The sequence below is a fragment of the Onthophagus taurus genome, chromosome 11 (assembly GCF_036711975.1).
Source record: "Onthophagus taurus isolate NC chromosome 11, IU_Otau_3.0, whole genome shotgun sequence".
Lineage (NCBI taxonomy): Eukaryota > Metazoa > Arthropoda > Insecta > Coleoptera > Scarabaeidae > Onthophagus > Onthophagus taurus.
In genome coordinates, this window is record NC_091976.1 from 10,236,172 (window position 1) to 10,253,822 (window position 17,651).

Consider the following 17,651-nt stretch of genomic DNA (forward strand, 5'->3'; position numbering starts at 1 on the left):
AGGAACATGCCATTTGGTGGCATTTTGTATTGATTGCAAATAGAACCTTTGCCAGTGATTCCAGAAATCTTCCAACATCCGTCGCAAAAGCTGCCATTGAGACAAACGAGAAATCTTCTCGTCGACGAGAGATGGTTCTGGCACTACTGTCAGAGAACCGCCTATGAGGAAGTGAGCCGGTGTCAACACATCGTAACTACCGGGATCGTCGGACAGCGAACATAGCGGTCTTGAGTTGAGGACGGCTTCGATTTGTATAAGGATCGTAGTGAACTCCTCATAAGTGAGCAACATAGAACCACCACCCTCCTCAAACGTGTCTTAACGGACTTGACGCCAGCCTCCCATTTACCACCGAAGTGTGGAGCCGCAGGAGGGTTAAACTTCCACTTCGTACCGTCATCGACTAACATGTTGGCTATTTCTTTCCAGTTTTTCGAAGCTGCTGCGAATAATGAACGAAGTTCACGATCGGCGCCCACTAGGTTAGTTCCGCAATCGCTATATAGACATCGACTTATACTTCTATGGCCAGAAAATCGCCTGTATGCCACCATAAAGCCGGAAGTCGTGTAATCGGTTGCAAGCTCAAGATGCACAGCTGATGTGGCTAAACACACAAAAAGAATTAAGTAAGCCTTATACGTTTTACCACCACGTCCTCGGAATGTACGGAGCAGAAATGGTCCGGCGTAATCCACTCCGGTGTGTAGAAAAGGTCTAGATGGAGTAACACGAGGTGCAGGCAGTTATCCCATCAATTGTTGACTGGTTACGACTCGTTGTTTTGCACAAACCATACACCTCTGAATAAATGTTCTCACTGGAACACGACCCCCGACAATCCAGAAGCGTCGTCGAATTGATGATAAGATGAGTTGCGTTCCCCCATGTAACGTTCTTCTGTGGTGGCTGTCAATCAACAACTCGGTGACGCGGGATCTCTTTGGTAGAATAAGAGGGTGTTTCTCATCCCACTCTAGATTTGCGAATCTAAGTCTCCCGGCAATACGGAGAAAGCCATTCCCGTCGACGAATGGAGATAAACGGAATAATGGACTCGACTTTGAAATTACTCGACCGCCCAGCAACTCACGAATTTCCTTACGAAAAGAAAGTTGTTGGCACTCTTGAACCCAAAACATTAGAGCTTTATCCACTTCATCGGGTGTTAAAACGTCTGAAACATAACTAGATTTTGAAAATATTCGCGAACACCAAGCTGTGACGCGTAATAGTTTATTGAGCGAGGAATATCGGTGTTTGAGATTCCACCCTTCATCAGACGGAGTCGCAGTATGTGATGCAGGAGTTGAACGTTTTTCTCGTTCTGATTCAGAAGAAAAGTCCGGATGGAGAGAAGGCCAGTCACCGGAAGATGAAGACAACCATGCAGGTCCAGACCACCACAGCGTCGCCTCTCTCAGCTGTCGAACGGGAACCCCTCGCGATACGAGGTCGGCGGGATTTTCTCCGCTGGGAACATAACGCCATTGCGCCTCCGGTAGGTCGTGGATCTCGGTGACTCTATTGCGGACGAAGTCCTTCCATTTCGATCGTTGACTGCAGATCCACGCCAGAGCCACAGTAGAGTCAGTCCAGAGATGAATGGGGATGTCGGGAATGTCAAGAGCTGACCTTACACGCTTTGCCAACCGAACCAGTAATACACACGCGCACAGTTCGAGACGCGGGATAGTGACAACTTTAAGCGGCGCCACTTTACTTTTAGAAAACATAACGGATACACGTACTTCCTCGTTATTAAAGACAAGCAAATAAACTACCGCTCCATAAGCACTAGTGGACGCGTCAGCAAAACCGTGCAACTGAATCGAATCTACCTACCGACTTAAACCCAACCATCGCGGTACCCTTATCATCGGAACACCGCGAAAATCATCAACAACCGTTTTCCATTGCCGCTCGAGATCCTCCGGAAGTGGTTGATCCCACTCAAAATTACGAGTCCAAAGATTTTGCATGAATATTTTCGCGGTAATAATCAGAGGCGAAAGCCAGCCGAGGGGATCGAACAATCGCACGATGAACGAAAGTACGGTGCGTTTATTTACTTTATCAATAGAGTCATAAAGTTTGTTGAAACAAAAGAGAAAGTGATGCATTATTCCACATAAGTCTCAATGCTCGAGGAGACTTGTCATCTTCGATATTTAATGTACAAGATTCGGCTAGTAAATCGGGCGTCAGTAGGGAAAGAGATGCCGGAACGTTTGATATCCACTTTCGCGCAGTGAATCCGCCCGCCTTTAATACTTGAGTCAATTGGAAAATTATTTCCTGTACGTCGTCGACGTCATCCGAGCCGGAAAGAATATCGTCTACATACGTGTCGTGTTGAAGAATTACGGCACCGAACGGTTGCGCTTCAGAATGCTCGGAGGCTAGCTGGCGTAAACAACGGATGGCTAAGTACGGAGCACATGAAAGACCATATGTGACAGTGGTCAATTCAAAATTTTGAAGTTCTTGTGAACAATTATTTCTCCATATAATACGCTGGAATGGTTGATCCATTTCATGAACTCGAATTTGTCTATACATTTTCTCGAGGTCGCATGCGATAGCAATTGGATGGCGCCTCCACCGCAAAAGTACATCAACGAGTTCGGTTTGAAGCTTAGGTCCGGTGTATAAACAATCGTTAAGCGAAAGCCCGGAGGAAGTTAACTGAGAACCGTTGAATACCACTCGTAGCCGTGTCGTCGAACTAGATTCGCGGATGACACCGTGATGCGGTAAATAAAAATTACGAATGTTTAAATTTAATGGCACGGAGCGCATATGTCCTAGCTCGATGTATTCATTTATGAATCGCTCATATTCGATTTTAAATTTCTCGTTTCGCGCGAATCTCAATTCCAACCGCTTAAAGTTTTGAATCGCAACCGGATAGGAAACCCCCAACTCGCTTGGCGACCTTTTGAATGGTAACCGCACCACAAAACGCCCGTTATCTTCCCGAGTATGTGTTCGAACGAAATGTTCTTCGCATTCGCGTTCAACAGTCGAAAGGCGCAGGACAGTAGCAGAATCATCTTCCTGCTTCCAGAAACGTTGAATCAAATCAATAAACTCTTGATCAACGGAACATTGAAATTCGTGCGGATTTGAATCTGTTAACGGTTGGTCCGACAAAACTCCGGAAAGAATCCACCCGAAAGAAGTTTGCTGCGCAATCAACCCGCCGTCGTGACTTCGTTTAACTCCGGATTATAAAATTTTAGAAAATAAACTAACACCAAGAATTAATTCTATTCTTCCAGGAAACGTAATCTCAGGGTCCGCTAGTGGAAGATCGGTTAGCTCAAACGGAAGGTGAGCTGAGCGTTTTTGGGGTAAATAAATATGCTGTAAGTTTGGGTAGAATTAGAGTTTCCTCATTAAACGATACAAACGGATTTGTACGCGAACATAACCGAACCGTCGTTATACCAGTGGAGATACTCAGTTTCTGCGAACCGATGCCGGAGATGGGTACACTTCCTGATCGTCGTTGAAGACGAAGTCGCTGCACCAAAGACTCGCTAATAAAAGAAACTTCTGATCCCTGGTCAATTAATGCGCGAACAATTACAGAATCTCCCCGAGAATTTGATACGAAGATCAAAGCCGTAGCTAGTAGCACCGGCGTGTGAATGTGGTACGAATGAAGTAAATGGCTTGATGTTGAAATTTGCGCATTTATTGTGCTTGGCGGAAAACAAAATTGATAATTGCGCGTCGATCAACAAGCGACGATTTTCGTACCTTTCGAAGAGCAAATTCCACGCCCTTTGAAAATTAGCACTGGTTACTAATAAGTTTTCAATTAACTGAGCCGCCTCTTTAACTAAGCTCATCTTCAAATACTGCAGCTTTTCAACATCGGAAGTATCGGCGTTATCATTAACCATGGAGCAAAAAAGGTCTCTGTACTGCGACCAATAGCATAACCGCCGTCGAATGTGGGTAAATGAATCTGGGGAAGATGTCTCGAACCCGGCGAAACGCGCACCGTTTGCACCACTGGAGTATTAGCGATAAAAGGAGCTTCTGTTGCTACTGTTTGATTGACAGGTTGACCGACCGAACCCCCGGAACCCTGCTGATTGACAGGCCGGCCGACCGAACCTTCGGAACCCTGCACGGGCATTAGATTTAATAAATCAAGCATGAAACTTTTCGCGTCTAAATAAGCGTCCTCGCACAAAGTAAAAGTATCTTCTTTGAAATAAACGGTATCTATATATTCGATTTTATATGGAACGAGTTTTTTATGGATATCGTTAAAGTCATTCCAATTTGATTCAAGCCGTTCAAGACGACTTTGAACAGTTCCACGGGTCCAATTAGCTCGACCCATCTTTTTTAAATTGTCAATAGTTCGTTTAATAAGCCCGAATACTTCATTTTGCCGTTCGAAAAACGGGTTCAAGTCCGTCCCGTCACCGAGCGGAGCCATCTTTCAAACACCGAAAATGTCTATTTAAAAGAAATCCGATGGCGAAAGAAAAGTTACTAATCGTCAGTTTTTACGAAATAATTCGAACAAACCGTCGCGAACTACATCCTACCGGAAGAATTCAAACGTCGATCCGGCTCGAAGGACCAAATTGTTTTCGATTAATCTATTCACGATCGTTTTTGAAAATGAATTGATCTACTAATCATACGATCTCGAAAATGTCAATAGAAAACTGTACTTGCTTTTTTGTCCAGAATGTACACTTAGAACTTTAATGAAAACTAAACTTGTGAAAGAAATTGTTGAACAGAAACGCACTAAAGTTCATTGTGAAACTCATCTTTATTCTCTGTGTCGTAACAGCAAATCGAAGAAAACGAGTACTGGTTTTTTTTCTACTTGCGGGCGGAGCGAACGCATACAAAAATTTCGGCACGAAAATGTACAATCTATACGAAAAATTGAATTAAATAAAATATGAGAAATAAACATAACAAAATGAAATTTTATCGAATGAATTCTAAACACAACTGCCGCTCGATTTTAGAAAATCTCGGAAAACTCATTATGGGAACATCTAGTGTTGACAATAAATCATTTGTCTGTGTATAGGCTCCCATTGACAACGGTACCCCATACAGCAGCCATATTTAATGACATCGATTGGGGATTTTGTGTACTACAAACAAACTTGGTGTTGCAAAACTCACAAACTAATAACACTTTGTCCATTAGTCCCCTTCGATACTCTTTTACCATGGTAAGTGTTGAATAATATAACGTATGTTATAGCGCTGGTTATCACTTCTTCGTAACGAATAACAATTTGCTGCTTTTTGTTGTAACGAATTATATATTGTTAAAGGTACGACACGACTCAAACGACGCCGCCGACGCACTTACAAAAATCTTATTGATAGTGACGCGCTTGTTGTCAACAACAACGAAAACAAAACAAAAACCTCTTATTACTATGATTCTTGACAAATAGAAAAACTAATTTAAATACAAATAAAAAAAGCAAAAATGTATATAAAAAGATACAAATTACAACATGTCCCCCGCCTTGAAAGGACTGCCTTTCAAAAGAAAAATTAGTGAGCATATGGGAGGGGGGAGCTCTAAAGAAAACATATTTTAACAAATTATTTGATTGTCTATATCTAATAGACAATCACCTAAGGTAACAATAACAAAAAAAGTAAATAATATCAAAATTAGTACTAATTTGTCATTGGAAGCGGGCAAAGTTTATTGGTTGTTCTTGCGAAACCATCGGATCCAGGGTGTAAAGCGATAATGCGACCATATAACCACTTCAATGTTGGTAAGTTGTCATCCTTTACTACAACCAATTCATCAATTTTAAGATTCTCTGTTTTAGTTGACCACTTGGAACGGCGTTGGAGTTTCGAAATGTATTCCTTTGACCAACGCTTCCAAAAGTCTTGCTGAATTCGTTGCGTATAGTGATAGTGGGACAGCCGACTTAACTTGACGTGATCCAGGCTTGGATCTGGTGGGGCCGAAAGCGTTCTCCCAATTAAGAAATGCGCAGGAGTTAAGAGTGTTAGATCATTGGGATCCGTGGACAAGGGTGACAAAGGGCGAGAATTTAGGATAGCTTCAATTTGAATCAACAGCGTATAAAATTGTTCAAAGGTAAGTATTGCATTGCCAACGACCCGCTTTAAATGATATTTGGTTGCTTTAACACCTGCCTCCCATAAACCGTCGAAATGAGGCGAATTAGGGGGAATGAATGACCAATTAATCGACTCATTCTCAATCACATCGGTTAATTGATTGGAACCTTGTAGGAACGTTCCTAACTCGTGAAGCTCGCGATTCGCGCCGACGAAATTGGTACTGTTATCCGAAAAAATTTGAGACGGCTTTCCACGGCGACCAACAAAACGCCGCAGTGCTGCAATAAAACATTCAGAAGTCAAATCCGACACCAATTCAAGGTGTATAGCACGTGTTATAAAGCATACAAATAGACAAATATAGCATTTTGAAGTTTTAGAACCGCGACCTTTCCTATCTTTCAAAAGAAACGGGCCAGCGTAATCGACGCCGGTGGTACTAAACGGAGGTGGTGGAGTAACACGTTGCGATGGTAAATCGCCCATAATAGGCTGCGACACCCGCGGGTTTACTCGAAAACAACGCATGCAATTAAAGATTACCTTTTTGGCAAGATTTCTCCCCCCAATCGGCCAATACCGATCCCTTATTGAAGCTAGTAAATGTTGCGGACCTGCATGAAGAAGTTGTACGTGTTCGTGTTCGAAGATCAACCGCGTTAACACGTGTTTACTATGAAGTAGCATCGGGTGCTTTTTATCAACGTTATAAGACGAATTGCGTAATCGACCGCCTACGCGCATAATACCAGTGTGATCAAGAAATACGTTTAATTTAGTTAGTTCGTTTTTCTGCGGCAAACTGCCCTTGCCACTTAAATGATTGATTTCATCCTGAAATGAGTTTCGTTGACTACATTTGATTAGATAAATTTGCGCTTCATTCAATTCCGAACATTTTAAAGAACCCATTCGTTTATCAGATTTATTTGAACAATTATTAATGAACCCTAGACAATATGCTATTACACGTTGTAGCCGAAATAGGGTCGAAAAGCGCGTGAACGGAATAACGCATTCTTCAATAATTATAGTAGCTTTTAGAACGTTAACCTTTATTTCCGGTAAACTTTCAGAACGAAACGTTCTACGTGGCCATAACGACTCATCTTGCTTTAAGCATACAGGACCACACCAATATATTGTTAAATCCGCGAGGGCTCCCGAGTCTATGCCGCGTGAAACGGGGTCTGCGGGGTTGTGCTCGGTTGAAACGTACCGCCAATCAGACGCTCTCGATAAATCAAGAATTCGCGCAATGCGATTTCCAACGAATGTATGTAATTTACTAGGATCAGTTCCTAGCTATCCTATCAGAACACTAGAGTCCGTCCAGTACACTACTCTTTTAATTTCTAGATTTAAAGCTGTTCTAACTTTATTAACAAGATCGGTAAGTAACAAAGCACCAAGCAGTACTAATCGCGGAACCGTAGTAGGTTTTATTGGAGCCACTCTGGATTTTGCGCATACTAATTGAACCGAACAATTATTATAAGAATTAGTAGCTCGTAAGTAAACACAAGCTCCGTATGCTTTAATTGATGCATCTGAAAATCCATGTAGTTCAAATTCATTTGCATTTTTTAACGAAATATGACGTGGAATTTTAATGGAATTTAATAGAACTAACATGTCACGAAATTCACACCAACGTGTGTAAATTTGATTTGAAAGTGAAACATCCCAATCCAATCCCTCCTACCAAATGTGTTGAAGGATAATTTTGGCCCTTATGATAACAGGACTCAATAACCCTAACGGATCGAAGATTTGAGCTATCTCAGATAGAATAGATCGTTTGGTAACCCGTGCCATAGTTGTATTTTTGCTAATGTTAAATTTAAAGACATCATTGCACTGGAAAGAAGGCACAGCGCTTGTTTGAACCGGACTTGAAACAATCCACCCGAACCTTGCATTTTGTATAACCGGTTCATCATCTAATTTTATTTGACCTGTGAAGGTAGATTGCATTGTAGGCAAAAGCTGAAGTGTATTGAACTCAGGTAAAATATACACCTCAGCAAATATGTAAGTAATCGAGTCGACGTTGAAAAGCGACAGTCGGCATCGACTAGGTATAAGAATTAGTAATAGAAATAAAGTACAAATTAGTAAAGGGAAGATTGGGTTTCATTTCATCATCCAAGCCCTCCATAAAAAGGGACATTACATGGCGATCCTGCCAGGATACAACGAATAAAGAAAATTGAAAAAAAATGAATTGTACGAATCAACGACATCAGTTTTGAAGATTACCGAAAATTATCGCATAATCGAAAATGGGTTATAATCAATCAAAAGAGGAAAAAGAGGTTATAATTAGCCAAGCTGGTAACAGTGGCGGTACTACTTCGGATGTCCCCTTTAGTGTAAAATATGTTACGGAAATTGTGGTAATACTCTTCATTGTGGTTATCATTGGATATTTCTTGTGGCGTCGATGTGAGAAGAGGATGCAGAAGAAGATGCGAAGAGAAATAATCAGGAGCCGCGACCTAATCGCTTTAAATATTCGTGAAGACCAGTAATGTGCGCGCGTGATGTGTAAAGTTCGGTTGATTTTCCGACCTACATGGAAATCGTCGAGGTTTTCAAGAAACTATTAAATGAAATTAAGGTATTTAGAACTAATAGAATAAAAGATAATCAAGACGCGAGAAAAAATTTAGTGTTTAATAACAAAAAATTAGAAATATTAAACGATTTTACAATTAGATTAAAACAATTAATTCGGGATAATAAAGAAAGCTTAAAAAACGTAGATGTAGCGAATGAAATTAGTATCTATAATAAAGAGATAGAAAGCGTAATTAAGGAAATTCATGGTATCCTCATTAGTAGATTAAATATTCAAGAAACAATGGGTGAAGCTTTTGATTTAAAAGTAGCTGGTAGTTTACTACCGTCGATGGACGGAAATGAGGATACCACGAAAAACTTAATTGATTGTATTAAGTTATATTCAGATATGGTAAAAGTTGAAGACCAACCACGGTTAATAAATTTCATATTAAAAACTCGACTCTCTGAGAATGCAAAAATTCGGTTAAATAGTACTTATACATCGGTAGGAGACCTAACTAGCGATCTAAGAGCTAATTTTGTTACACAAAAGTCTGCGGTAGTTTTATCTAACCAACTTCATCAAGCGCATCAATTCGATAAATCTATAGATGATTTTGGTCAAGAAATTGAACAACTTCTGAGTAACCTTACTTGGGCTCAGGCAGGAAATGATGCAACATTATTGCAATCTTTGAAAGTGGTCAATGAAAAAATTGCTGTTAATTCTTTTTGCAATGGAATTAAAAACCATGACATTAGAATGATAGTTAAAGCCAGAAATTGCTCAACATTGAGAGATGCAATAAGCGCCGCGAAAGATGAAGAACGAAATAAACCATCTTCATCTAGTGTGTTTCATTATGATAAGCGGGGAGGTTATAATAGAGGAAACAGGGGTGTAAATAGAAATTGTAAGAGAGGTTTTGCTGGCAATGCCTACAGAAGAAACAGAGGTTTTCAAAATTTTCAAAATTGTAAACCATTTCAAAATCAAAATTTTGCACATTCAGGTAATTTTAATTATCGAAACAATAATTATTCGTTTCCTCAGTCTAACCGTGGACAAATACAAGTACAGCGTCAGCCTTATCGAGGTCGGGGCACTAACCGCGGACATTCACAACAAAATCAAAGTGCTTATTATGCGGAAAACATGACATCGGAAGAAAATAATTCACGATCCGATGAAAGGTTTTTTCGTGAATAAAACGAAAAATGACGAGGTAATTTTAAACATGAATGGTATGAACTATGCGCGTATGCGATATAGGGCAAATGATTTATTTTTTCTTATAGACACGGGGGCTTCGGTAAGCATAATTTTTTCAAAAGTTTTACAGTCAAATGAACACATTAATACAAATAAACAAGTAGTTATTAACGGAATAGCTGGCTCTACAAAATCAATTGGGTCAGTTAATCTTTCTTTAAACCCTGCATTTGATTACGAAATAAATCACGAATTTTTAGTTTTAAAGGATTCTGGAGGTCGAATGGATGGAATTATTGGAACAGACTTTCTCATAAAACATTCAGCAAATATTAATTTTCAAAAATTTTTACTTTCTTTTGGTACAATTACTATACCTTTAGAATCAGATTATTATAATTGTACTACAATTCCTCCCCGATGCGAGATAGTTAAGTACTGTTGGGTAGATGACCCCGATGAGTGTGTGATTCATTCTATTGAAATTTGCGAAGGAGTTTTTATAGCTGGTGCTATAGCTAACCCAAAATCACACATGATTCCAGTTCGGTTTTTAAATACCAATGATACTATTGTTAAAATTAGAAACTTCCAACCTACAACATCAAATTTATCAAGTTATGATTTATTTAGTTTTGATCATCACCAGATTTCTTTAGAAAGAGTTGATAACTTATTAGATTTAATTAACACAAAAGATTTAAATAAGGAAGAAAAAGATTCAATCCAAAAAATTTGCGCGAAGTATGCTGACATATTTTTATTAGAAAATGATCATGTTACTGTAACAAACGTTGTAAAAGAAAGTATAAAATTAAAGGAAAATGCACAACCTGTTTATGTACGCCCATATCGCTTACCACATAGTCAAAAACAAGAAATCGACAAACAGATTAGCAAAATGTTAACTGATAAAATCATCGAAGAAACAAAATCTAGTTGGTCCTCTCCTTTATTAATAGTCCCGAAAAAACCTGATGCTAACGGTAATAAAAAATGGAGGGTAGTTGTGGACTACAGACTCTTAAATAAAAACATAGAAGATGATAGGTTTCCCTTACCAAATATTACCGATATATTAGATTCGTTAGCTGGTGCATTTTACTTTTCACATTTGGATCTTTCACAGGGGTACTATCAGATCGAATTAGAACCTTCAAGTAGAAAATACACTGCTTTTACAACTAGTAAAGGTCAATTTCAGATGACCAGACTGCCTATGGGGCTGAAAACCAGTCCAAGTTCCTTCTCAAGAGCCATGACTATTGCTATGTCTGGATTGAATTTTGAGTCTTGTTTCGTTTATCTCGATGATTTGATTGTTTTCGGAAACAATTTACAAAATCACAATCAAAATTTAATTAAAGTTCTTGATAGGCTTCGAAAAGTGAATTTGAAGCTCAATCCAGGAAAGTGTCAATTTTTAAAAAAAGAAATATTATATTTAGGACATCTTATTTCGGCAGATGGTATTTATCCCGATCCAAACAAAATTACTGCAATTCAAAATTATCCCGTACCTAAGTCAGCCGATGAAACTAAACGGTTCGTAGCTTTTGCTAATTATTATCGTAAATTTATTCAAAATTTTGCTGAAATTGTTATTCCTTTAAATAAATTATCGCGAAAATCAGTAAGTTTTGAATGGGATAAAAACTGTCAGAAGTCGTTTGATAGTTTAAAACAGGCATTAATAAAACCACCAGTTTTACAGTATCCAAATTTTTCTCCCGATAATCAATTTATTCTTAGAACTGATGCTTCTGGGTACGCAATTGGGGCTGTCCTTTGTAATTCTGATGATAGACCAGTTGCATATGCTAGTAGAGCTTTAAACAAAGCGGAAATTAACTATGCTACAATCGAAAAGGAACTTTTGGCTATAGTTTGGTCTATTAAACATTTCAGACCGTATTCGTATGGACGTAAATTCAAAATTTTTACAGACCACAGACCTTTGGTATATCTGTTTGGAATGACTAATCCGTCGTCCAGGTTAACAAAGTTTAGGTTAGTTCTTGAAGAGTATAATTTTGAGGTGCATTATGTGAGGGGTACGCAGAATGCGCCTGCTGACGCATTGTCAAGAATAAAAATTGATGTCAAAGACCTTAAAGTTTTAACAGAAAATGTTTTTATAACAACGAGAGCTCAAGCTAAAAACGAAATAAAGAAAGCTGCAAATTCAGAGATTGACGAAAGTACTAAAGATGATACAAGGACTGGCCACCCTGGTATTGTCGAACTGTTGAAGCAACCTCTGAGTTCAGTAGAACTAAGATGTTTAAACAAAAGAGAATTATCATCTATTCACAATAAATTAATTAAGTCGAGAAAGCTTTTATATGATGTAAAATTACAAATAATTTATATAATTAATGATTTATCGACTCTAGCTCTAGACGCAGAGTTGAAATCTTTATCTAGTATTTGTAAAAAATATGGAATTCCAGAATTGTTTATATTAAAGTATAAAGAAAATGAAAATTTAATTAAGCGCTTAACAAATGATTGCAATCGAATACGAGAATATAATCTTAAAATTAACATTATTTCTAATGCAAAAGGCATAAATTGCAAGCAAACTCGACAATTAATTTTAAACGACTTTCATTTGCTTCCGACCGGAGGTCATGCCGGTGTGAATAGAATGTATGCAAATGTGAAAAAATATTATTTTTGGGTAAATTTAAAGAGTGACATAGAAAAATTCATTAAAAAATGTGACGACTGTCAGAGGCACAAGTATTCCAAAAATCAAATCGAACCTCTAACAATTACAACAACAGCGTCATCAGCATTCGAGAAAGTATATTTAGACCTTGTAGGACCCATAACCCAGGATAATGACGATAATCGATACATACTGACACTTCAGTGTGAACTTAGTAAGTTCGTAGAAGCTTATCCGCTTAAAAACAAGGAATCTGAAACGGTGGCAAGGTCATTTGTTAATAATTTCATCTTAAAATTTGGGATTCCGAAAGATATTGTTACCGACCAAGGTACCGAATTTTTAGCAAAAGTTTTCCAACAATCAGCACAAATGTTGGGAATTAAACATCTAACCTCTACCGCTTACCATCATGAAACCTTAGGTTCTCTCGAAAATACGCATAAAAATCTGGGGGCGTATTTACGCATACAAACCAACAAATTCCCATACACGTGGAGTTCTTGGATACCTTTTTGGTGTTTTTCTTTTAACAATACCGTCCATAGTGAAACTAAATACACTCCTCATGAGTTAGTTTTTGGAAAGGTTTGTAATTTGCCACTCAACACTCTAAATAATAGAGAGCCCATTTATAATTTTGATAACTATCCGAACGAACTAAAATACCGATTAAGCTGTGCATGGAATGATGCTCAGAAAAACTTAATACAATCAAAAACCGATAGAAAATGTAAGTTAGATAATAAGATTAATAGTGTTAAGTATAAATTTAATGACAAAGTGTTGTTAAAAAGTGAAGGACAGAATAAAATGGAAGCAATATATAAGGGACCCTTTAAAGTTATAATTGATCAGGCGCCTAACGTAACTTTAAAAATAAACAATAAGCATGTTGTAGTACATAAGAATAGAGTTAAACCTTATTATAGTTAAAAAAACATTTTAATAGTGATAAATAAAATAAACATTGTAACGTTAATTTTATTTTATAAAACCGGGAAGGTGTGAAGGTAGATTGCATTGTAGGCAAAAGCTGAAGTGTATTGAACTCAGGTAAAATATACACCTCAGCAAATATGTAAGTAATCGAGTCGACGTTGAAAAGCGACAGTCGGCATCGACTAGGTATAAGAATTAGTAATAGAAATAAAGTACAAATTAGTAAAGGGAAGATTGGGTTTCATTTCATCATCCAAGCCCTCCATAAAAAGGGACATTACAACAATTCCCAAAAGTAATCTGCGCCTAGCAACATATCAATACTATTTGGGTTATAAAACTCAGGATCTGCTAAGCGTAGGTGAGCAGGAATCTTTAACAAATTAACATCGATAGCGAACTGAGGCAAATTACTAGTAATTACTGTAAGGACTAGACACGTAACTTGAAGTGAAAAATTAGTACAATGGGAATATAATTTTAGCAAACATGAACTAGAAATTGTAGATTTAGATTGAGTTATTCCCGTAACGCTGATATTTGTTTTTGTTTCAGGGAGATGCAACCTTTCGCGAAGAAGGTTTCGCGACCTTTCTGTCGTTATGAAGCTGCTTTGACTACCTGGATCTAGTAGTGCACGGAATGTGTGTTTTTTATTTCGCCGATCAAATGCATGTAAAGTGACAGTTGATAATAAAGTTTGTACAGATGTTAATGAACTAGATGTGAGAGTTTGTAATTGTGTTGTTGGTGATTGTTGCGAATCTAAACGATTATATGTGATATGCAGAAGGGTGTGGTGTTTAGATTTACATTGTTTACATAGACCTGACCTACATTGATTAATAAAGTGACCCAATCGAAGACAATTCATACAAAGTTTCAATTTTTTTACTTGCTCTACACGTTTTTGTATGTTAAGTTGAAGAAATTCAGGGCAATGTTGAAGATTATGTTCGGCCTTGCACAAAACACATTTTATTGCATCTATCTGCCTTGAAACTACAAATGATCTAGCTTTAGTAGCTGACTGATGTTTAACTAACGATTTAGACGGCCCTTTATCTTCAAGTGATTCTAATAAATCAGCTCTACCTTTTAAGCAATCCAATAAATCGTCTAATGTGGATTTATCAATCTGTATTTTTTGATGTTCCCATTCACGGTTTGATTCAAAATCCAATTTAGTGGAAACTAAATATATAATTAATGTGTCCCATTTATCGGTGGGTTCCTTTAATGTGTTTAATGCACGTAAATGTTATCAATTAAAGTGCGTATTACATTCGAGTTGACGGAAGTACTTCTTTTAATTTTAAAAAGTGCCTTAATGTGATTTTGCACTAATAATCGAGGGTTGTTATATCGACTGCAAACTAAATCCCACGCAACATCATAGTTTGTATTGGTAATTTCTAAACTCGCAATTACTTGTCGAGCTTCACCCGTTAAAGTTGATAACAAATAATGGAATTTTGAACGTCATTTACGGCATGATTATTATGAATCAATGACTCGAAAATATCGTGAAATTCCAGCCATGATTCGCTATTTCCATTAAATTTAGGTAAATCAATTACCGGTAACTTTACGCATTGCTCCGGAGCAGGACTGACAATGAGAGAAGAATTGCGAGAATTTTTGCTATTTGTTAATATACGTTTGGCTACCGCAGTGCTTGCGTAAAAAGCCGTCTCAAAATTTTCTCGTGCTAACGCTTGCACCTCCCCGTCGGCGCTTATTATATTTATCAATGTTTTCCTGAATGATTTCGAAATTACTAATTAAATTAAGTGCACGATCGTACCGTTGTTCCAACTCAAAAACCCACGTCTGATCGAGACTACCCTTATCATCTAATTTCGATTTAGTAATAAATTTTGAAAAATTAGTTAGCTTGCCTTTGACAATGCCACGTTTTTTTTATTAAAGTTTCTATTTCCGACATGATAATACGTAAAATGAACGCAACGCAATTGATTCAAATTTAAGCAAGGGAAAAGGAAATGGAAAAAAAGGGTTATATGCTTACGACACACTCAAACTAAAAGGGGGATGCTTCCGGCCCGTGGATAACGTGTCCCGACGAAAGTTCTTCAGAATTTCCTTTGAATTCGCAGCTCACCAAATTTTTTCTGTTTGTGTTGCTTGGCAACCACGACTGATGATATTCTCGAAAACGACGATAATTAATTTTATCCGGCTCGAAGGACCATGTTGAATAATATAACGTATGTTATAGCGCTGGTTATCACTTCTTCGTAACGAATAACAATTTGCTGCTTTTTGTTGTAACGAATTATTTATTGTTAAAGGTACGACACGACTCAAACGACGCTCTTACAAAAATGACGCGCTTGTTGTCAACAACAACGAAAACAAAACAAAAACCTCTTATTACTATGATTCTTGACGAATAGAAAAACTAATATAAATACAAATAAAAAAAGCAAAAATGTGTATAAAAAGATACAAATTACAACAGTAAGTCTTCCAAACGTACATTTTTTTGCGTGTTCGTATTGGAAACTTAACAATTTGTCGACAAAGTAGTCGATATTTACAATTCTATTCCCATGTATTTTGTTAATGTTGATCGAGTCTTCTTTTTCGGAGGTCACATTCTGAATACTAACATAAGATAAGAGAAAAATTAATAAGTATACAGTATGTCTGGCGATGCGAAACCCTTCCCATAATATTTTCAAAAACAATTTTTCATAATTTTACTGATCTTAACTTCCTACACTACTTTTGAAAATTTCATACTAATAAAAGAGTTATAACTGAAAAATCTGTTATCATATGCCCCATTCTGTAGCGAATATTTCGGTAATAATGCGTCCTCAAAAAAATTTATAAGGATAAAGATGTTATTTTTAAATAAGCTTTATACGGGGTGCTATTGAAAAAACTACAATGCATGGTGCTGCGCAATAGAGGACCTTATTAAAATAAGAGAAAAATTATTTGACAGAAAAGTCCGATCGCTTTTTGTTTTCTATTGAAACAGTAAGAAAATTAGGTTGACACACCGACAACTTTTTATTAGATGTAATAAAAAATTCAGTGTATCAATCAATTTTTTTATTTTTTCAATTGAAAACTAAAAGTTATCGGATCTTAGTGTATAATACTTTTTTTCTTATTTTATGGTCTTGTATCAGTCGCAGTACGCATAGTAGCTTTTTCAATGGACACTAATAAACAAAATAAATAAGCAAACTGAACAACATATTTCTAAACAAATTATTTTATTTTTTAAATAATTACAGTTTATAAAACAGTATAAAATCTAGTTACCTTGCGTAAAATGAAACAAATTCTTAAAAAGTCTTTAAAAAGGCTGGTCGTAATGGAAAGAAAATAAATTGCTGAAAAACAACAAACACCCGACGAGATCAACCAACGCACGGAAGGTAGAAAAGCGAAATGAACAAATGAGACTCACACCGCATATAGAGGCATGAGGGGAATCCCGGGTTCTAACCGAAGACGAGTCGTGAATTTATTTTATTCCTCAAACAGTGCTTGGCGCGACATCTATGAACTAAAATATTGTGAAACAAGCCAAATGGTATTCTTCAAGGTCATTTCACGCACGAACAAAGTTTAATACGACCTTAAGCGAGTTTGAGCAAGGAATGGTTGTGGGTATGCACCAAAGAAATTGTATTACTAGAAGCACATATAAACACCAAGAGTTGAAACCAGCGTTCGATGTGTTTTGTTTACGTTTTCACTCAGTCCAGAACGGAACGCGCTCAGATGGGACCGTCCGGCCGACGATCACCGAGTATTTCCGAACAAACCAATCTTTTTATGGTTTCTTTGAAAATAAATTTAACTGATTAATGTTTATCCATGTTTCTCGAACCCTAATAAATGAATAATTCTCTCCTAAGTAAACAAGGTTTGTGTGCGTATTTGTGTTTTGGCTTTGACGAAGTTAACATTTTAGTAGTACCGTATTTTTCAGACTATAAAACGCACCTTTTCACATAGAAAAATGGACTCAATTTTGGGTGCGTCTTATAGTCCGAAAAATACGGTATATTTTGAAATTGAAACACTGGACATTATAGACGTTGCGAACTTAGAGAACATGCATTTAACTACCTAACTACTATTTTCTAA

General features: G+C 37.4%; 2 protein-coding genes and 1 long non-coding RNA gene across 3 annotated transcripts; 1 reads left to right on the forward strand and 2 right to left on the reverse strand.

Moving 5' to 3' along the window:
• Positions 1 to 749: 749 nt before the first annotated feature.
• On the reverse strand, positions 750 to 1,739 carry LOC139432079 (uncharacterized). Its single transcript, XM_071200417.1, has one exon. It carries the CDS (start codon positions 1,737 to 1,739, stop codon positions 750 to 752), a length of 990 nt encoding a protein of 329 aa, XP_071056518.1.
• A 349-nt stretch (positions 1,740 to 2,088) lies between these two features.
• LOC139432080 (uncharacterized) lies at positions 2,089 to 3,863 on the reverse strand. Its single transcript, XM_071200418.1, has 2 exons — positions 3,772 to 3,863; positions 2,089 to 3,217 (listed from the first exon to the last, which is right to left on the reverse strand). The coding sequence occupies exons 1-2, from the start codon at positions 3,861 to 3,863 to the stop codon at positions 2,089 to 2,091; spliced, it is 1,221 nt and encodes a 406-aa protein (XP_071056519.1).
• Positions 3,864 to 5,355: 1,492 nt separating this feature from the next.
• Positions 5,356 to 14,238, forward strand: LOC139431954 (uncharacterized). Its single transcript, XR_011641984.1, has 3 exons — positions 5,356 to 5,795; positions 5,853 to 6,130; positions 14,070 to 14,238. It is a non-coding gene; the product is annotated as an uncharacterized lncRNA (long non-coding RNA).
• Positions 14,239 to 17,651: the final 3,413 nt, after the last annotated feature.

Bases quoted from the DNA above. Each gene is read 5' to 3' on its own strand.
- LOC139432079 (XM_071200417.1), bottom strand. From the start codon at position 1,739: ATGTTTTCTAAAAGTAAAGTGGCGCCGCTTAAAGTTGTCACTATCCCG.
- LOC139432080 (XM_071200418.1), bottom strand. From the start codon at position 3,863: ATGAGCTTAGTTAAAGAGGCGGCTCAGTTAATTGAAAACTTATTAGTA. The intron at 3,218-3,771 runs GTACGAAAATCG...AGTTAAACGAAG, and splicing joins TGGAATTTGCTCTTCGAAAG to TCACGACGGCGGGTTGATTG.